Genomic DNA, 22,763 nt, shown 5'->3' with positions numbered 1-22,763 from the left:
CCCATGCCGACACTATAGTTAGGAAAGCCCACCAACGACTCTACTTTCTCAGAAGACGAAGGAAATTTGGCATGTCAGTTATGACTCTCACCAACTTTTACAGATGCACCATAGAAAGCATTCTTTCTGGTTGTATCACAGCTTGGTATGGTTCCTGCTCTGCCCAAGACCGCAGGAAACTACAAAAGGTTGTGAATGTAGCCCAATCCTCATGCAAACCAGCCTTCCATTGACATTGTCTACAATTCCCGTTGGTTCGGAAAGGCAGCCAGCATAATTAAGGACCCCACGCACCCCGGACATACTCTCTTCCACCTTCTTCCGTCAGGAAAAAGTTACAAAAGTTTGATGTCACGTGCCAACTGACTCGAGAACAACTTCTTCCCTGCTACCATCAGACTTTTGAATGGACCTACCTCGTACTAACTTGATCTTTTCTCTACACCCTAGCTATGACGAACATTACATTCTGCAGTCTCTTCTTCTTTCCCTATGTACGGTATGCGTTGTCTGTATAGCATGCAAGAAACAATACTTTTCAATATACTAATACATGTGACAATAATAAATCAAATCAATTCAAAAAGGAGACCAATACAGTACACAGTACTTCAGATATGGTTTCACCAATGCCCTAAATAATTGAAGGATAACCTACCTTTGTATTCAGTTCAATTCCCCTCACAATAAACAATAACATTCCATTAGCCTTTTAAAAAAATATATATTTTTATTGAAGTTTTTACAATTATCGCATCAAATCAAAGGAAAAAGAGAAAGAAGCTATAGGTATCAATACGAAACAGTTACAGTTCATTGCAATCATAGAAACAAATAAGACCGGATGAGACGGGAACAACATCTCCAATGTGTTCCGTCCACGGATACAAGATGCGTCTGCACCAAAGCAGGAAACAGTCAACAACACAGAGTTACATAACATCCATAACCTCAAATAAAAATAACAGGAGTAAAAAACAGGAGAGCTAAGGGGAAATTATACTGATAACCTCAGGCCTTTTGCGTTGTGGGTAAGAAGACTATCATCAATCCCAGCCGGAAGGAGGGGACCCGCCCCAAAGAAGAGGGGGCCATTAGGGGCAGCCCACCTCCTCTCATCACAAAGGAACAGCGATCCCACCCAACAACCAGGACCACTCAGGAAAAAGGGGTAGGACTACCTAAGAAAAAAAAAAGCACGGATGCTCTGATCCAAATTAAGAGGAAAAATAATGAGAAAAAACCCGAAATTGGTAGCTCTAACGGGCTGGGGGGTGGGGGGGGGGGTGGTTGGGGGAGAAACCACACCAACATTATTTACTTTCCTGTAAATGGAAACAATTGGCAACACCATGTCGACAACAACATGATGAACAGCATTGTGGATAGCACAATTGCTTCACAGCTCCAGGGTCCCAGGTTCGATTCCGGCTTGGGTCACTGTCTGTACGGAGTCTACACATCCTCCCCGTGTGTGCGTGGGTTTCCTCCGGGTGCTACGGTTTCCTCCCACAGTCCAAAGATGTGCAGGTTAGGTGGCTTGGCCGTGATAAATTGCCCTTAGTGTCCAAAATTGCCCTTAGTGTTGGGTGGGGTTACTGGGTTATGGGGATAGGGTGGAGGTGTTGACCTTGGGTATGGTGCTCTTTCCAAGAGTCGGTGCAGACTCGATGGGCCGAATGGCCTCCTTCTGCACTGTAAAATTCTATGAAACGGAACAAATTCCAGGATAATAACCGAAATGCAGAAATGTAAGGCAGTCCTCCGGATACAGACTTCTTCACAGGTGCATGAAGAAAGCCAAAATCAAGGATTAGACTGGATCTGGATCCATGAACACTCTTTAGGATCTATGAAAAATTAAAACGATCAAAGCATGAGACACCATTACCTCCACCATGATGTCTCACCAGAACCCAGGTGGTCAACAACCTAGGCTCTGGTTGGGGGGGGAAGGTGTTGTCACGACCAGTTTGGCCACATGCAACCCCTCACGAACGACATCCAGAACAGGACCAGTAGTCGAAAGTACACACAGCCCCTAGCCTGGAAGACAGGATTAGATGTGCTCCATTGCTCCTCGTACGCCTTCATTGCCTCCATAAAAACAACCCCCAACTCTTGGAATTGAGTCTTGATGACCTGTACCTCAGAGCCAAGAACTTCAGCTCGAACAGCATCTTCATTGGCAGCCATCATCCGTTTACGTACGCTGCACCATCAGGGTGGGATACTGCTCAAAAACAACTGCGGCACTCAAGGCAGGGCCCCACCCTAACTCCTTCCAGCCGCCGCGAACAAGCATGGATTTGAAGATTCTAACTCTGCTCCATCATGCAGAAACACCAACAATTCTCAAGACGTGGTATAAACTATGTAAACCAAGAAATTACGGGGAAGAAAATGTGCACAAGGATAAGGTGTGCAGGTTAGGTGGATTGGCCATGCTAAAATTGCTCCTTAGAATCCAGTGCTATGCAGATTAGGTGGGGTTACGATGTTACGGGGGTAGGGTGCTCTTTCAGAAGGTTCGTGGGATCCTGAGGGGTCGAATGGTCACCTTCTCCACTAGGGATTCTATGTTCTAAGAAGATGGATTAAAAGATGATCAGAGCTGGAGGTTGCGAAAAGGCAGCCGTTCCCATGCTCACATCACGTGACCCCCCTCTATAAGCCGCCTTAATTACTTGCTGTACCTGCACATTAACCAATCTCTCACCACCTTGAGGTTTGCTTTTCCTGCTAAAATGGAGTGTCAGATTTCTTTACATACTCCTTTTACCAGATCTTTGCCCACTCCCTTAACCTAGAGGCTGACAGGTGGCTGAGAATTCCCCTCAGATATAACTGCACAATGAGGTTCTTAATTAGGGCAAAAAGCCCCATCTTCAATAGCCCACAGTAAAGCTTCTGATAGTTGTCCTCCAGTGACCTTGACAATAACATTCGATACCCAATCCTATAATATTCATACATACCTCTGTAAGGATCAGATGCCACTTAAGACCATATGCACTGCAGCACCTAACCTTAATGGATTCTTACCTAAAGTATAGCATTAGTAAAGCAGCCAAGCTCGTCATTGTGCATTAGACCCTCAAACTCAGCACTCAGCTGAGCCATGTGCTCCATGGTGAGAGCATGACACCATTTATATGATGCCTCATCAATCAGCCAATAAATGGTCGGCTGAACTCCTCTCACATGCCCAGAGACCTCTCCCTGATGATTTTTTTTCTTTTGAGCTGGTTTATCAAATTGCATACTTAGGTGAATGTGAAAATTGTGCTGTTGATTTTCATGGATGAAATCAGCTTCCAACCACCCCTTATCACCCACTAAGTTCTTCCTGTCACTATGCTACCCTTTATCCACTATTGTTCATGTAGATATTCCTGTTCTCCCCCGGAACCTTTAATGCCATTTGTTGACCTGACCCCTCCCCTTCTCCCCATATGCATATTACTTTTCGGGACCAACCCCAAGACTTTTCACCTATCAACCTACAGGATCCAGATACCTCCCCTGAACTATGCCTTCTGGTAGGATCCAGTTTTTGACTCTTCCTTGTACAGACATATAACACTTGCTTCAAGACAGTCTTTCACCACTCCACTCTGTCCCTTGACCACCCATGGGCACTGCCTCCATCTCACCCTTGATATGCCATCAATAAACACACGACGAGTGATGAACGTAACTGAGGCTTTAATACACTAAACAGCAAGCCTCCTGCCTCTGCACCCAAACTGGGTCGGAGGCGGAGACTTGCCACCTTTATACATAAGCCCGAGGGGAAGAGCCACAGGCGGAGCCAGCCAGGACAAGCCCAGGCATGTATAACACAACACAATGCCATACAATGCAATACTGTGGTTTACCACATTCAACCTGATAACATAAGAACTAGGAGCAGGAGTAAGCCACCTGGCCCCTCGACCCTGCTCCGTCATTCAATGAGATCATGGCTGATCTTTTGTGGACTCAGCTCCACTTTCCGGCCCGAACACCATAACCCTTAATCCCTTTATTCTTCAAAAAGCTATCTATCTTTATCTTAAAAACATTTAATGAGGGAGCCTCAACAGCTTCATTGGGCAAAGAATTCCATAGATTCACAACCCTTTGGGTGAAGAAGTTCCTCCTAAACTCAGTCCTAAATCTACTCCCCTTATTTTGAGGCTTTGCCCCCTCGTTCTGCTTTCACCCACCAGTGGAAACAACCTGCCCACATCTATCCTATCTATTCCCTTCATAATTTTATATGCTTCTATAAGATTCCCCCCTCATCCTTCTAAATTCCAACGAGTACAGTCCCAGTCTACTCAACCTCTCCTCGTAATCCAACCCCTTCAGCTCTGGGATTAACCTAGTGAATCTCCTCTGCACGCCCTCCAGCGCCAGTACGTCCTTTCTCAGGTAAGGAGACCAAAACTGAACACAATACTCCAGGTATGGCTTCACTAACACCTTATACAATTGCAGCATAACCTCCCTAGTCTTAAACTCCATCCCTCTAGCAATGAAGGACGAAATTCCATTTGCCTTCTTAATCACCTGTTGCACCTGTAAATCCACTTTTTGCGACTCATGCACTAGCACACCCAGGTCTCTCTGCACAGCAGCATGTTTTAATAATTTATCATTTAAATAATAATCCCTTTTGCTGTTATTCCTACCAAAATGGATAACCTCACATTTGTCAACATTGTATTCCATCTGCCAGACCCTAGCCCATTCACTTAACCTATCCAAATCTCTCTGCAGACCTCCAGTATCCTCTGCACTTTTTGCTTTACCACTCATCTTAGTGTTGTCTGCAAACTTGGACACATTGCCCTTGGTCCCCAACTCCAAATCATCTATGTAAATTGTGAACAATTGTGGCCCAACACTGGTCCCTGACAGACACCACTAGCTACTGATTGCCAACCAGAGAAACCCCCATTAATCCCCACTCTTTGCTTTCTATTAATTAACCAATCCTCTATCCATGCTACTACTTTACCCTTAATGCAGCAACCTTTTATGTGGCACGTTGTCAAAGGCTTTCTGGAAATCCAGATATACCACATCCATTGGCTCCCCGTTATCTACCGCACTGGTAATGTCCTCAAACAATTCCACTAAATTAGTTAGGCATGACCTGCCCTTTATGAACCCATGCTGCGTCTGCCCAATGGGACAATTTCCATCCAGATGCCTCGCTATTTCTTCCTTGATGATAGAATCCAGCATCTTCCCTACTGCCGAAATTAAGCTCACTGGCCTATAATTACCTGCTTTCTGCCTACCTCCTTTTTTAAACAGTGATGTCACGTTTGCTAATTTCCAATCCGCCGGGACCACCCCAGAGTCTAGTGATTTTTTGTAAATTATCACTAGTGCATTTACAATTTCCCTAGCCATCTCTTTTAGAACTCTGGGATGCATTCCATCAGGGCCAGGAGACTTGTCTACCTTTAGCCCCATTAGCTTGCCCATCACTACCTCCTTAATGATAACAATCGTCTCAAAGTCCTTACCTTTCATAGCCCCATTTCTATCAGTCACTGGCATGTTATTTGTATCTTCCACTGTGAAGACTGACCCAAACAACCTGTTCAGTTCCTCAGCCATTTCCTCATCTCCCATTATTAAATCTCACTTCTCACTCTCTAAAGGACCAATATTTTCCTTAGCCATTCTTTTTTGTTTTACATATTTGTAGAAACTTTTACTATCTGTTTTTATATTCTGAGGAAGTTTACTCTCATAATCTATCTTACTCTTCTTTATAGCTTTTTTAGTAGCTTTCTGTTGCCCCCTAAAGATTTCCCAATCCTCTAGTCTCCCAATAATCTTTGCCACTTTGTATGCTTTTTCTTTCAATTTGATACTCTCCCTTATTTCCTTAGATATCCATGGTCGATTTTCCCTGTTTCTACCGTCCTTCCTTTTTGTTGGTATAAACCTTTGCTGAGCACTGTGAAAAATCGCTTGGAAGGTTCTCCACAGTTCCTCAACTGTTTCACCATAAAGTCCTTGCTCCCAGTCTACCTTAGCTAGTTCTTCTCTCATCCCATTGTAATCTCCTTTGTTTAAGCACAAAACACTAGTGTTTGATTTTACCTTCTCGCCCTCTGTGGTGAATGTATTCACCATAATGCATAACACTGTAACCATTGTATCCACCGAATGTAACCTATGACATGGAAGTGGTGATACGAGCTGCTTCCAGGTACTGTGCTGTAACCCCGGTGGGTTCCGCCTCTGGCTCCCCCCTCACCGGAGCCATATATAACCTGGCCACCTGTGGGTGGCACTCATCTGCACAACCTACTCTGGCTCAGCAAGTTCATGACTAATAAAGCCTTATGTTCACTCGCTCTCTCGGCCTCTTGGTGAATTGAAGGTATATCACCCTCCATCTGTATTTTAAATTCCACCATATTGTGATTGCTCCTTCCGAGAGGATCCCTAACTATGAAATCATTAATCAATCCTGTCTTATTACACAAGACCAGATCTAGGACCGCTTGTTCCCTCGTAGGTTCCATTACATACTGCCTAGGAAACTATCGCAGATACATTCTATAAACTCCTCCTCAAGGCTACCTTGACCTTGATATGCCTTCAATAAGCACACGACGAGTGATGAATGTAACTGAGGCTTTAATACACTAAACAGCAAGCCTCCTGGCCTCTGACCTGAACTGGGTTGGAGGCGGAGACTTGCCACCTTTATACATAAGCCCGAGGGGAGGAGCCACAGGCGGAGCCAGCCTGGACAAGTCCAGGCATGTACAACACAACACTGCCTCACAATGCAATACCATCGTTTCCCACAACCCCTCCCCTCTTGTGTTGCCCCCTGTTCTGTCTGGGGCTCATTCCTCCCCATTGTTCTTCTATACTCCATCTTGGTATAGCTTGTGTTACAAGCAGCTGATATTTTGCAGTTGTGGCCTTAAGGGAAGGCAAAATAGCACCTACTAACCTTTAGGTCTTAAATGAATTGAAACTTGCCAGGTGTGTGCCACTTATATACAGACATAAAACACACCTTTCTAATTATCCACTGGCGGGCTACCTAATGGGAGGGGGAGCATATGCCGGCGAGTTGCCTTTTAATGAGCATTCATGAAATGCAAATGTAGTTCCTGGCATAAATTAGTGGGAAATTAGTTTGGAGAACAAAATTCCAAACTAATTTTCCATCGATGGGAAACTGACTTTTTCAATTTCACCAAATTTAGTGCTTCCCCGCCACAATTCTTACTGCTGGTAGGAGCAGAAGATTCTGCCATATATCTCTTTGCAGACTGTGTTCTCACAATTTACACTGCACTGTTCTGTGGCCTTGAATTTTCTCTCGATTTAAAACCTTGATTATTTAATTCACTAGGTCTCAGCCATGCCTCAGTGGGGCTTATCCCAACAAAGCAGCTCCCTCTTTCCTCACTGCTGATGTCCCTGCCTTGAATCAAAACCCCCGTCTCCCACATGTCTCTTTAAAACATTCTTTCAATTCTCTGATCTGTTTGGCCCAATATCAGTTTCCACATTACTCAGATAGTAATCCAGAGATTATTATCTTTAAGGTTTTGTTCTTTAGTATGAACCATAGGTTTCCAAACTGACGCAGCAGAACATCATTCCTTATTCTATCTATGTCATTGACTCCTACATGGACCACAACAACTGAATCTTCTGCCTCCCATTCCTAGTTTTATGCAGACACAAGATATCATGTCTGGCAGGTAATATAACCCGATGCTCTGCATTTTCTGTACCTTACACTCCAGCTCAACAACTTGGAATTCATGTTGCTCAAGATGCTGACACTTACTTCACATGTGGTTGTTGAGGGCTGTAGATGTGACACATGCTGGCATCGCTGTCTAATCTTGCTTTATTTATTAAAATACTTGGAGCATATGTAGGTATCAGATTGTAGTGTTTTTTAAAACTAATTATTCAGAGTCGTAAAGTCATTTTGGCATATGGAAGAAGGTAATTTGGTCATCTAATTTAAATTGTAAGTGGTTGAAATATTTACCTGAAATACAAACCACAACATGTATTGGAGATAAAGAGCTGCATCTCCTCCCTTTCTGCAGTGAAATCCCAACTTTTTACACTGTTTGCAGCTATTCTGTAAAATATATTACAGTAAGAAGTCTTACAACACCAGGTTAAAGTCCAACAAGTTTGTTTCAAATCACTAGCTTTCGGAGCACTGCTCCTTCCTCGAAGGAGCTGTGCTCCAAAAGCTAGTGATTTGAAACAAATCTGTTGGACTTTAACTTGGTGTTGTAAGACTTCTTACTGTGCTTGCCCCAGTCCAACGCCGGCATCTCCACATCGTGGGTAAAATATATTGCCTGATTTGTACACCTTTTTGAGCCACAAGCAAATTACTCACTTCCTACTCACAGAAATTAGCACCTATTCAAGAAATCATTTACAGATGAACGACAGTTAACTGCCAGTGGCTGGAAGTTCTGTTATGTGCTGACTAAATTGCATCTTTTCACAGTTTTTCAAGTTCTAAATTAAAATTTAAAATGTTAACCCAAATTTCACTATGAGACTACTCATCCAGAACTTAAATTCTCACCAACATTTCCAAAAGCAAATATCGCAGATGCTCGATAAATGAAATAAAAACAGAAAATGCTAGAAATACTCAGCAGGTCAGGCAGCATCTGTGGAGAGAGAAAAAGAGTTAATGGGCGGGGTCCCCCCCCCCCCCCCCCCCCCCGGGAGGCAGCTTACCATTATCGGTCCACCCGTTGCAATTACAGTAACTGCAGTGAAAATGTATTTCAAAGCATACACTTAAAATATCTTCACATATCCTGCTACATTACAGAACATCGAAAGTGCTTCATCGGTCATGAAATGTGCTTGATAAATGTAAAGCTCTCTTAAGTAGCAGAAAAGATAATGATGCTATGTTTGCAAGCCATTAATAGGGTAAAAAGGCTTGCTGAATTTCAATTATTAATTATGTTTTCAACTATGTCAATTTTGTCTTGTTTTAGAGAATACTCAGACCTCAAGCGGCTCCTCAATCTCTTGAATGTACCCTCAAGCAAGCAGCAGGTATGTTCATCAGTCGTATAATACCAAGTTGGCAATAGGAATGGTATGCATCACATTTTAAACTTATTTTACTTTAGATAAGAGATGGGATTTATTTTACTTTGAATCAGAGAATATTTCTCACTGGCATGAAAAGGATGAACAATGAACCATGTATGTTCTGACAATGAATTATTAGCAAGATATTAAAAACATTCCTTTTGTACATCATATTGTTTAACTATTCTGTTCCTCATTAGTATATAACTCTTCCAAATTGGATTAGAGGAAAACCAAACATGGATCAGTGAGTTTACTGAATATAATTAATTTCATTTGAAAATGCTCTTAAAAGGACAGCCTTTCCAGTCAAAATTGAGGTGTATACAAGTCAGATAGGGTAATTTCTAGCCGTAAACATTTTGAGACATTATTAATTGTTTATTGCTTTCACCCAATATCCTCAATGCCTATCCTATTAGCATTTTAACCATCTTTTGTCTCTCTATGAATGCACTTAGCTTTAAAACTCCAAATCTAACTCTTTTCCAAATCCTTTCTGTGGAAAAATAGTGAGAAACAGAATGCATGCTTTTGGGATGTCTCAAAATGTTTTCCTGGTTGGGCATTATCCTTGGGCACGATGACGAGAGACTTAAACACAGTGGGTTTAAAAGAAGAATGAGTGACTGACCAGAGGAAGTGGAGAAGGGTGATCAACCAGCATTTTGGCAATCCCAAGGAAAATGGGAGAAGCTGAAAGACAAAGCCAAAAGACTCGCAGAAGCAATGATCAAAGCTCTTCAGTCCTGCCACATCCAGCCATGAATGATGAAGGAGAGAAGGTTCCACAATGTCTCCCTTGAGAATGATGTCAGAACCAATCACATCAGTGCCACAGACAAGACTTGAGACTTTTACAACCATGTTCAACCAGAAGCGCTGAGAAGATGTTATATCTTGGCCTCCTCCTGAAGGTCTTAGCATCACAGATGCCAGTCTTCAGCCAATTCAATTCATTCCATGTGGTTTCAAGGAATGGCTGATTTCACAAGACAGAAGAAAGGCTATATGGGACCTGACAACGTTCAGGTGGAGGTAGTACTGAAAAATGCACCAGAACAGGTGTGCCCCTAGCCAAGCTGTTTCAGTACAGCATAATACTGCATCGACCAATGGGGAAAATTGCCCAGTATGTTCTGGCAATAATAAGCAGGACAAATCGAATCAGGTTATTACCGTCAGTCTACTGTCAATTATGAACTAAGTGATGGAAGGTGTCATCAACAATGCTATCAAGTGAAACTAACTTGGCATAATGCTGACTAATGTGAATGATTGTAATATAAGAGAGAATATAATAATAATATTTATTGTCACAAGTAGGCTTACATTAACACAACAATGAAGTTACTGTGAAAATCGCCAAGTCGCTATATTCCGGTGCCTGTTCGGGTACACAGAGGGAGAATTCAGAATGTTCAATTCATCTAACAAACACGCCTTTCGGGACTTGGAGGAAACCGGAGCACCCGGAGGAAACCCACGCAGACAAGGGGAGAACGTGCAGACTCCGCACAGACAGTGACCCAAGCCGGGAATCGAACCCAGGTCCCTGGCACTGTGAAGCAACAGTGATAACCACTGTGCTACCATGCCGGTACCATCTCCCAATGACTTTTAATGGCATTTCCATTGTTGAATCTGCACCTTCAACAGCTTGGGGATCAATATTGATAGGGAGTGATTCGGCGAACTCAAGTTAAAGTCTGCTGAATGTCGCATTTAGCCTAGTATTTCTCGGTGGCTGCAGCACTGGGAAATATCCCACTATCCAACAGCACTTTGCCTTTTTACTTTGGCTTCGGGGAGTTTTTCCCCAGAGCTTGCCAGCAGAAAAGGCTTCTCGCAGATCAAGGCACCAGTTTGTCCAGCAGCCCGATCTTCCACCACATCCTCTTTTTCAGGTCCCCCCACCTGCTTTTTTGACTCGTCCTCATCCTCCCAACCTCGTGGAGGCCCCCAGGTACCCCTCTTCAACCCCCCCCCCCACCCCCCCCACCCAGCAATCTGGCAAAGCCCCCCCCCCCCCTGATTCCTGGCCGTGCCAGCCTTTTTAAATAAAAAAATTCCTTTACGGGATGTGGGAATCACTGGTTAGGCCAGCATTTATTGCCATCCCTAGTTGTCCTTCAGAAGGTGGTGGTAAGTTGTCTTCTTGAACCGCTGCAGTCTCTTGAGGTATAGGTACGCCTACTGTGCTGTTAGGGAGGGAGTTCAGGAATTTGCCCCAGCGACAGTGAAGGAGCGGTGATATATTTCAAGTCAGGGTGGTGAGCGACTTGGAGGGGAACCTCCAGGGTCTAGGGTTCCCAGGTATGTGCTGCTCTTGTCCTCCTAGATGGTTGTGGTCGTGGTTTTAAAAGGTGCTGTCTCAGGAACCTTGGTTAGTTACTACAGTGCATCTTGTAGATGGTACACGTGGTTGCCACTGTTTGTCAGTGGTGAAGGGTTTGAACGTTTGTGGAAGTGGGTGCAATCAAGCGGCCTGCTTTGTCCTGGATGGTGTCAAACTCCTTGAGTGCTTTTGGAGCTGTACTCATCCAGGCAAATGGAGAGTATTCCATTACACTCCTGACTTGTGCCTTGTGGATGGTGGACAGGCTTTGGGGTGGGGGGGGGGGGGGGGGGTCAGGAGGTGCGTTACTCACTGTAGGATTCCTAGCCAAAGTATTAACATGGCTAGTCCAGTTCAGTTTCTGATCAATGGTAAGCCCAGGATGTTGATTGTGGGGAATTCAGTGATGGTAATACCATTGAATGTCAAGGGGCGCTGGTTAGATTCTCTCTTGTAGGAAATGGTCATTGCCTGGCACTTGTGCGATGCAAATGTAACTTGCCCACTTGACAGCCCAAGTCTGGATATTGTCCAGGTCTTGCTTCATTTTGGACATGGACAGCTTCATTATCTGAGGAGTCGCGAATGGTGCTGAACATTGTGCAGTCATCCGCAAACATCTCCACTTCTGACCTTATGATGGAAGTGCGGTCATTGATGAAGCAGGTGAAGATGGTTGGGCCTAGGACACAACCCTGAGGAACTCCTGCAGTAATGTCCTGGAGCTGAGATGATTGACCTCCAAACACCACAACCGTCTTCCTTTGTGCCAGGTATGACTCCAACCAGCGGAGTGTCTCCCCTGATTCCCATTGACCCCAGTTTAGCAAGGGCTCCTTGATGCCATACTTGGTCAAATGCTGCCTTGATGTCAAGGGCAGTCACTCGCACCTCACCTCTGGGACTCCGCTCTTTTGTCCATTCGGGCACCCAGGCACTGCAAAGGTGGCACTGCCAGCGTGTCAGGCTGGCAGTGTCAAGATGCCCCACTGTCAGGCAGAGTGCCAGGGTATGGCCCTGCCCTCTCCCCGACCACTTGTGGGTCTGCAATGGCCTGGGAGACACTCCCAAATGTCGTTAAGCATGGTACATGTTTGTGTGGACCAGTACTATACGGTGACTGGTGAATCTCATTTGAATATGCAGATCTGGATCTCGCCCAGTAAGAGTACTGGGTGAATCTCGGTTAGGGCGAGATCCAGATCACTCCAGATGGAGCGAGTCGGTTTTGCGCCCGGCCCGGAGAACAATTTGGGGCTCCCGTGCAATTCACCTGTTGCATTTTGATCTGCGCTGGTCGCAATAGGGTCGCTGAATCACACCCCAGAAATTTAACTGATGCAGCCAATAAATGCTGTGACTTCAAGTGCAAGTCAGAGACTGAGAATTCAGTAGCGTGTAACTCACCTCTGAACTCACCAAAGCCGATCTCTTATCTGCATGGCATAGGATGGAATATTCCTTGGATGGGTGCAGCATCAACAACGCTCAAGAAAACAGAGACTCAACGGAGTACAATTCGTACAGACCCATCTCACAACTAAACGTAGACAACAAAATACTGGCCAAGATCCTAGCCAAAAGTCTGGAGAACAGTGTACCAGAGGTGGTCGCAGAGGATCAAACGGGCTTTGTCAAAAGTAGACAGCTACCATCGAACATCAGGCGCCTGCTGAACATGATCATGACTCCATCCGGGAAGAGAACACCTGAGGTGATGGTCTCCCTGGCCGCAGAAAAGGCCTTCGACCGAGTCGAATGGAAGTACCTCATAGAGGTACTAGAGCGGTTCGGGCTTGGAACAGTATTCACCTCCTGGGTGAAGCTCCTGTACAATGCTCCCATGGCAAGCTTACAGACAAACTACACCAGCTCCCAGTACTTCCAGCTGCACAGGGCACCAGGCAGGGTTGTTCGCTGTACAGCTGCTGTTCGCCCTCGCGATCGAACCACTAATGATCGCACACAGAACAGCAAAGAACTGGAGGGGGATACAAAGAGGAGGCACAGAGCAGTCTCGCACTATGCGGATGACTTGCTCCTCTATATCTCGGACCTACAAAGCAGCATGGAAGGTATCACCGTGTTCCTGAAAGAATTTGGTGCCTTCTCGGGCTACAACTCTACATGAGCAAAAGCGAGATCTTCCCGGTGAACTCGCAAAGGGGAGGGGCAGCACTGGTGGGACTGCCATTTAAATGAGCCCGGCAACAAATTCCGCTACCTGCGGATCCAAATCACACAAAACTGGACAGGGGTTCACAAGCCTGACAGAGGAAGTCAAGAAGGACCTGCAGCGATGGAACACACTCCCACTCTCCCTCGTGGGGAGAGTGCAGATGATCAAAATGAACGTGCTGCCCAGGTTCTTCTTCCTACTTAGATCTATCCCGATCTACATCCCCAAGGCCTTTTTCAATTCAGTGGACAAGTTAATCATGGCGTTCATATGAGGGGGGAAGAATGCTAGGATCCCAAAGAAGGTCTTACAGAAAACAAAGTCCCGGGGGGGGGGGGGGGGGGGGGAGAGCCCTCCCAAATCTACAGTACTACCACTGGGCAGCGACAGCAGAAAGAGTAGTGGGATGGATTAAGGAGCCAGAAGCCGAGTGGGGAGTGCGGAGGAGGCCTCCTGCAGGAGGACCTCGCTCCGGGCCCTCGCCACGGCGGCACTCTCATCCCCACCCAAAAACACTCCAGCAGCCCAGTGGTGGTAGCCACCCTCCAGACTTGGAACCAGTTACGACAACAATTCGGCCTGACTGAAATGTCCGACAAAGCCCCCATCTGCAACAACCATAGGTTCGTGCCAGCACAGGACAGGGGGAAAACTGACAGTCAGGGACCTATATACCGACGGTAGGGTCACAACACTGGATGAGCTGACTGAGAGATTCCAGCTGGCTAAGGGCAATGAACTTGGATACCTGCAGCTTAAAAACTTCCTACGGAAGGAGAAAAGGACATACCCGCGACCATCGCGACAGACACCAATAGAAGAATTACTAGACGCAAACATTCTAGCAGAGGTGGGGGGCAAGAGGGGGTACCGAAACACAGCAGGAAAGAACGGGGAGTAGCAGAGAAGAAGGGGGTGGGGTGGGAGAAGGGGGCAGGGTGGGGAGGGCAGGGAAAGAGGGAGGATGAGGGAGGAGAACATCAGAGGGGAGCCAGAAGGGAGGAAAGAGAAGGGAATGTAAACTAGCGGGAGAGCGCAGGAAACGACAACAACCACAATAAGCACAGCAAGGCGAAGGAGAGAAAGAAAAAACAGGAAGAAGGAACGACAGACAGTCGGAGCTGAGGCAAATGGCCAAAACAAAATTATCGAGATGCAAGTGACCTCAGGCCTTCCACCTGGTTTTGTTTTGCATTAAAAAAAAAAGAGAAGGGAGGAAGGAGAAAGTCCCTCCCCCTTACTGCTATGTGTTCTCAAAATGTTTTTTTTTCTTATAATATATACTTCCTCTTTTTTTTCTGTGTTTTTTTCTCTTTGTTTCTCTGTATGTACATTTGCAAGTATATCATGTATAAAATCCAATAAAAACATTTTAAAAAACACAATGCTCAAGAAGTTTGACACCACCCAGAACAAAGCAGTCCACTTGATTGGTGTTCAATCCACCATCTTAAACATTAACTCCCTCCACCACCAGCACACACAGGCAGCAGTGTGGACCATCAACAAGATGCACTATTAACTTGCCAAGGCTCCTCAGGCACATGAGAACACACCACCGGCAAGTGTTTCTCCAATAGTCATACACCTTTGTGATTTGGAAATATTTCACCGTTCCTTCATTGTTGCTGAGTTAAAATCCTAGAACTCACTTTAGTAGCGCTGTGGATTTTCCAAACCACAAGAACTGCAGCATTTCAGGATGGTGAGACACATCTTTCCAAGGGCAATTAGGAATGAAGAATTAATGCTGGCCTTGCCTGTGACACCTACATCGCATGAATGAATTTTTAAAAATTGGTGACCTACTCCCAGGTTTGCCACATTGCTGCGTATGGGTGTTAGGAGTGGGAGAAGTGATCCAGAATTGCATGCCTCCAACAAAGTTGACTGATAGATTGTTGGTGAAACCTAGGTATCCTCAGAATGTTTATGGTCTTGAAGCTAGTTCATAGAATCCCTACACTGCAGAAGGAGGCCATTTTGCCCATCAAGTCTGCACCGGCCATTGAAAAGAGCACTATACTTAAGCCCACACCTCCACCCCATTCCCGTAACCCCACCCATCCTTTTGGACACTAAGGGGCAACTTAGCATGGTCAATCCACCTAACCACAACTTTGGACTGTGGGAGGAAACCGGAGCACCGAGAGGAAACGCACGCAGACATGGGGAGAAAGTGCAAACTCCACACAGACAGTCCCCTACCTCCCCTGCCCCATTAGTTGCTCGTCACAACACGTCCTCAAAGAGGCTGGTGAATTGCCTCCATGTATTGTGGAAGCCTTCTCCGATTGTCTGGCGAATTTTATTTTCTCTAATTTGAGGAATTCCGCCAAGTCTGACAGCCAGTCCGTGGCCTTGTGTGCCTCTACTGATCACCAGCCGAGCCATGGAGTGCATGGCAGGCGATCAGGGAGGCAAAGGCTAGGGCGTCTTCCCCTTTCCCCGTAAAGAACTCTGGCTGTTCCGACACCCCAAAGACTGGCAATAGTGGGCATCGTTCCACCCTCACTCCCACAACCCTGGACATGGCTTCTCAAAAGACGGTCCAGTACCCGACCAGTTTGGGGCAAGCCCAGAACATGTGGGTGTGGTTGGCCGTGCCTCCCTGGCACCATTGTCCTCCAATTCCGGGAAGAACCTGCTCATGCTTGTTTTGGTCAAGTGCGCCATGTGCGCTACCTTTACCTGCGTTCAGCTCAACCCTGCACACGAGGAGGTGGAGTTTGCCCGAGAGAAACATTTTTTAAAAAGGAGCAGGAGGTGGCTATTTGGCCCTTCGAGCCTGCTCTGCCATTCATTATGATCATGGCTGATCATCCAACTCAAAAGCCTAATCCCGCTATTCCCCCATATCCTTTGATCCCCATTGCCCAAAGTGCTGTATCTAGCTGTGTCTTGAGAACATACAATGTTTTGGCCTCAACTACTTCCTGTGCTAACAAATTCCACAGGCTCACCACTCTCTGCGTGAATAAATTTCTCCTCATATCTGTCCTAAATGATCTACCCCATATCCTCAGACTGTGACCCCTGGTTCTGGACATACCCACCATCGGGAACATCCTTCCTGCATTTACCCTGTCTAACCCTGTTAGAATTTTATAGGTTTCTATGATATCCACCCTCATTCTCCTGAACTCCACAAAATATTAACCTAACCGATTCAATCTCTCCTCATCTGTCAGCTCCACCATCCCAGGAATCAGTATGGTCAACCTTTGCTGCACTCTATGCAGTGCTTCGATCCAGAGTCCTCCCCTTGTCTCCATGCCCAGTTCCTCCTCCCACTTTTCCCATGTCTCGTCCAGTGGGGGCCCTTTCATCCTCTGGCAGTCATCCGTACATGTAGGCGCCCGATGCTAGCAGTCTGTCCAGTGGGGTGTGTCCGGGTAGCTGCCGGAATGTTGCAGTCTCCTTGCGGAGGAAGTTCATCAGTTGCAGGTGACGTAGCTCGTTCCCTTTCAGGAGCTGGAGCATTTGTGTTAGTTCCCCCAGAGACTCTACTCTACCGTCTACATACAGGTCCCCTACTGTCAGTGACCCTTTGTCCTGTCTCCACATTTTAAAGGAGGGGCTATTATTGCCGGGATGAATGTGGTTTTTACTGATGGGGGTCATAGCAGACCAAGATTAAAATGGTGCCTGAGCTGGTTCCAGGTCCTTAGCGTAGCCACCACCACTGGCTTTCTCGAGTACTTGGCTGGAGGAATTTGGAGTGGAGCCATGGTCAGTGCTTGGAGGGATGTCCCCATGCAGGAGGTCTCCTCCATTCGTACGCATTCCACCTCCGGCTCTTTCACCCACCTTTGCACCCTTTCTGCATTGTCCGCTCAGTGGTAGAATAGGAAGTTCAGCAGAGTCAGGCCCCTCATATTCCTCCTTCTTTGTAAGATGCTTCTTGGGCTTATTTCCAGCCTACACAAATGTCATAATTGGTTCATCTACCTTGGTGAAGAAGGCCTTGGGGATGAAGATCGGGAGGGATCTGAAGAAGAATCTTGGCAGCATGCTCATCTTTATTCTCTGCACTCTTCCCGCTAGGAAGAGCAGGAATTAGCCCCATCTCTGCAGGTCTTCTTTACCTCTTCCACTAGGCTCGACAGGTTCCACTTATGAATCCATGTCCAGTCGTGGGCTATTTGTGTCTCAGGCATTGGAATTTGGTTTAGGCCAGTTTGATCGACAGCTTCCCCAGCTCTGATTTTCCTCCCTTGAAGATTTTGCTCTTACTCAGGTGTGGTGATCCACTGTAATAGGAGATGTAAGGTAGGACCTGCACTACAGGTTCGCCGGTAGCTCCTGCTGGCTGGCTCCGCCCTGGGAGAACTGTATAAATATGCATGACCTCCAGTGCCCTGCCATTTCGTCAGCTGCAGCAGGAGGCCACGCATCTGACTGTAATAAAGCCACAGTTGTACCCAACTTTAGTCTTTGTGCAATTGACCGTGCATCAATTTATTTCAGTCAGATTTTCCACAGAATGGATATCCGAATTAAGCCCGATCGCCTGCAGCTGGATTCTCACTCGCCCGACGCCAGGAAAGACTTTACTCACTGGCTAGCATGTTTCGAGGCTTACATCAACGCGGCGGACCCCGCACCAACGGAGGCTCAGAAGATCGACATCCTGTACTCCAGACTGAGCTCCAGCGTGTTCCTGTTGATCCAAGACGCCACGACTTACACAAAAGCAATGGAACTCCTCAAAGAACACTACGCGCAGAAGACGAACACGCTCTTCGCCAGGCATGTACTTGCCACCCGATCGCAACTACCTGGTGAGTCCATCGAAGACTCTAGCGGGCCCTAATTCCACTCGTCCGAGACTGTGACTGTCAGGCCGTCACAGCCGCCGAACACGTGAATCTCCTCATGCGCGATGCCTTTGTGAAGGGGATTGCATCGGACCGCATCCGAGAACGATTGCTGGAAGGGGCCACGCTCGAACTGGCGGAGACGAAAGCCTTGGCGCTCTCCATGACGGTCGTATCCCGTAACGTACAATCGTACCTCTCCCGCCGCGCTGCCCACCCTTCTACCCCTTCCTACCCCTCCTGGACCCCGCTGACGACCTCCTCAGCCGGGGCCCTGCCTTCGCAATACGCCTGCGCCGCACGCCGATCCGCGCACCCCGGGGTCCCTGCTGCTACTTCTGCGGTCAGCAGAAGCATTCCCGCCAACACTGCCCGGCCCGCACTGCAATTTGTAAAGCCTGCAGTAAAAAGGGTCACTTTGCGGCTGTGTGCCAGGCCCGCGCAGTCGCACCCGCTATCATCCCCTCCACCATGCCAAACGCACAATGGGAGCCGCCATCTTCTCCCGGGTCCATGTGCAACCAATGGGCGCCGCCATCTTGTCCCCCTTAGGCCACATGCGCCCCATGGGCGTCACCATCTTGTCCCGACCCCGCAATGTGCACACCATGGGCGCCGTCATCTTGTCCCGACCCCGCATTGTGAGCACCATGGGCGCCGCCCATGGTGTTCCCCACATCTTGTTCCCCACACCCCCGGACATCCCGACATCGGAACAGCACACGCTCGCCACCCGAAGCATCCGATGGCTACCCGCAGTTCACTTCGATGACGCTGGGCCAATCTCGCCCACACAACCTGGCCACTGCGTTGACGGCGGTTAAAATCAACGGCCACGCGACCTCGTGCCTGCTGGACTCTGGGAGCACCGAAAGCTTTGTTCACCCAGATACGGTAAGGCGCTGGTCCCTCGTGGTCCACCCTGCCAATCAAAGGATCTCCCTAGCCTCCGGATCCCACTCCGTCCCGATCCGAGGCTTTTGTACAGTCACCCTCACGGTCCAGGGCGTAGAATTTAGTGACTTCCGTCTCTATGTCCTTCCTAATCTCTGAGTTGCACTCCTGTTGGGCCTGGACATCCAGTGCAACCTCCAGAGCCTCACCCTCAAATTCGGCGGGCCCTTACCCCCCCTTACCGTTTGCGGCCTCGCGTCCCTCAAGGTCGATCCCCCCTCCCTTTTTGCCAATCTAACTGCGGATTGCAAGCCCGTTGCCACTAGGAGCAGACGGTACAGCACCCAGGACAAGACCTTCATCAGGTCCGAAGTCCAGCGGCTGCTTAAGGAGGGTATTATCGAGGCCAGCAACAGACCCTGGAGAGCCCAAGTGGTAGTGGTTAAAACTGGGGAGAATCACAAGATGGTCGTAGACTACAGCCAGACCATCAATCGGTACACGCAGCTCGACGCGTACCCCCTCCCACGCATATCTGATATGGTCAATCAGATTGCGCAGTACCGAGTCTTCTCAACAATTGACCTGAAATTTGCCTACCACCAGCTCCCCATCCGGAAGTCGGACTGGCCATATACTGCCTTCGAGGCGGATGGTCGCCTCTACCACTTTCTTAGGGTCCCTTTCGGTGTCACAAATGGGGTCTCGGTCTTCCAAAGAGAGATGGACCGAATGGTCGACCAGTACGGTTTGCGGGCCACCTTTCCTCCGCACTGCCACTCTTCTCAATCTGACCTACAACAAAGAGAAATGTGTGTTCAGCACGACCCGGTTAGCCATTCTCAGCTATATAGTCCAAAACGGACTTCTCGGGCCCGACCCCGACCGCATGCGTCCCCTCATGGAACTTCCCCTCCACCACTGCCCCAAGGCGCTCAAACGCTGCCTGGGGTTCTTTTCTTACTACGCTCAGTGGGTCCCAAACTATGCGGACAAGGCCCGCCCACTCATCCAGTCCACCCAATTCCCCCTCGCGGTCGAGGCATAACACACTTTCGCCCGCATCAGAGCAGACATCGCCAAGGCCAGGATGCGCGCAGCGGACGAGTCACTGCTTTTCCAAGTAGGAAGCGACACTTCAGACATCGCCCTTGCCGCCACTCTAAACCAGTCAGGCAGACCCGTGGCATTCTTTCCCGCACCCTTCATGCCTCTGAAATTTGACACGCATCCGTCGAAAAGGAGGCCCAAGCTATCATTGAAGCTGTGCGGCATTGGAGGCGTTACCTGGCCGGTAAGAGATTCACGCTCCTTACGGACCAACGGTCGGTAGCCTTCATGTTCACTAACACACAGCGGGGCAAGATCAAAAATGATAAAATCTTGCGGTGTTGAATCGAACTCTCCACCTATAATTACGAGATCTTGTATCGCCCCAGTAAACTCAACGAGCCGCCAGATGCCCTCTCCCGAGGTACATGTGCCAGCGCACAAGTGGACCAACTCCGGCCCTACACGACAGCCATTGTCACCCAGGGGTCACTCGATTGTACCATCTGGTCAAAGCTCGCAATCTGCCCTACTCCGTCGAGGAAGTAAGGACAGTCACCAGGGACTGCCAGGTCTGTGCGGAGTGCAAGCCGCACTTCTACCGGCCAGACCGTGCGCGCCTGGTGAAGGCTTCCCACCCCTTTGAAAGCCTCAGCGTGGATTTCAAAGGGCCCCTCCCCTCCACCGACCGTAACACGTACATTCTCAGTGTGGTCGACGAGTACTCCAGATTCCCCTTCGCCATCCCATGCCCCGATATGACGTCTGCCACCGTCATCAAGGCCCTCAGCACCATCTTCGGTTTGTTCGGTTTCCCCGCCTACATCCACAGTGACAGGGGATCCTCATTCATGAGCGGTGAGCTGCGTCAGGTTCTGCTCAGCAGGGGTATAGCCTCCAGCAGGACGACGAGCTACAACACCCGGGGAAACGGGAAAGCGAACTGTAGAATGGGACGGTTTGGAGGGCCGTCCAACTGGCCCTACGGTCCAGGAACCTCCCAGCCTCTCACTGGCAGGAGGTCCTCCCTGACGCGCTACACTCCATCCGGTCACTATTGTGCGCCTCCACTAATAATACACCCCATGAACGTGTTTTCACCTTCCCCAGGAAGTCCACATCCGGGGTGTCGCTCCCGAATTGGCTCGCTGCTCCAGGACCACAAGGCGGACCCCTTGGTGGACAGGGTTCACCTGCTCCATGCCAACCCTCAATATGCCTACGTTGAGTTCCCCGACGGCCGCCAAGACACTGTCTCACTCAGGGACCTGGCACCATCAGGATCCACCACCGCCCCCCGCCCCCCCACCACCAATGCGCCCCCCCGCCCACCGCGCCGCCAATATTGACCCCACCAGACCAACCCCCCTCCCCTTTTCTGCACAAGAGGACGAAGAGGACTTCTGCACGCTCCCGGAGTTCCCTGATGACTGGCTAGCATCAGCACCGCCATCGCTGCCACCACCACCATGACCGGCAGCACTGACTTCACCGCCACCGTTGCGCCGCTCCCAACGAAGCACCAAAGCACCGGACCGGCTGAACCGTTGACGGACTCCGGACCGTCAACATGGACTTTTCTTTCCCTACCACTGTACATAATTGCACTAATTGTATATAGTTTCACGTCACCCCCGCTGGACTCATTTTTAACAGGTGGTGAATGTGGTGATCCACTGTAATACGAGATGTAAGGTAGGACCTGCACTACAGGTTCGCCGGTAGCTCCTGCCGGCCGGCTCCGCCCAGGGAGAACTGTATAAATATGCATGACCTCCAGTGCCCTGCCATTTCGCCAGCTGCAGCAGGAGGCCACGCATCTGACTGCAATAAAGCCGCAGTTGTACCCAACTTTAGTCATTGTGCAATTGATCGTGCATCATCAGGATAGGTTTGTAACCTGAGAAGGCTCTGAACTCCCTTAGGAGTTCCATTATTCCTCCCAAGCTGGCTAGGGGGTTTGAGACATAGAGGAGTAGGTCATTTTCATAGAGTGAGAATCTGTGCTCTCTGAATGCCATTCCACCCCTGTGATTACCTGAAGGCAATAGCCAGGAAAAATAACAGCGGGGCAATGAGCATCCCTGCTTCGTGCCTCTGTGCAGCTGGTGATTTCAAAGCTGGTGTAGCTGTTCGTATTCTCGCCATGGGAGCACTGTACAGTAGTTTCACTCATGAGGTGAACCCTGGCCCAAACCCAAACCATTCCAACATCTCCATGAGGTACCTCCATTCAGCTCTGCTGAAGGCCTTCTCTGCGTCTAGGGAGACGATCACTTCTGGTGCCTCCTCCCTGGGTGGGGTCATAATCACGCTCAGCAGGCGTGCTGTTTGCTGTTAGTTGTCTGTCCTT

At 48.3% G+C, this 22,763-nt stretch overlaps 1 protein-coding gene across 1 annotated transcript in view; it reads left to right on the top strand.

Moving 5' to 3' along the window:
• The window catches only part of nek10 (NIMA-related kinase 10), a 460,338-nt gene that overhangs the window by 79,925 nt on the left and 357,650 nt on the right, over nt 1-22,763 (top strand). Inside the window, exon 3 of the mRNA XM_072509340.1 lies at nt 9,030-9,090. Coding sequence (XP_072365441.1) covers nt 9,030-9,090 — 61 coding nt within the window. The remainder of the gene's footprint in view (nt 1-9,029; nt 9,091-22,763) is intronic.

The sequence above is a fragment of the Scyliorhinus torazame genome, chromosome 6 (genome assembly GCF_047496885.1).
Source record: "Scyliorhinus torazame isolate Kashiwa2021f chromosome 6, sScyTor2.1, whole genome shotgun sequence".
Classification (NCBI taxonomy): domain Eukaryota; kingdom Metazoa; phylum Chordata; class Chondrichthyes; order Carcharhiniformes; family Scyliorhinidae; genus Scyliorhinus; species Scyliorhinus torazame.
This window is presented reverse-complemented; position numbering and strand designations above follow the sequence as displayed.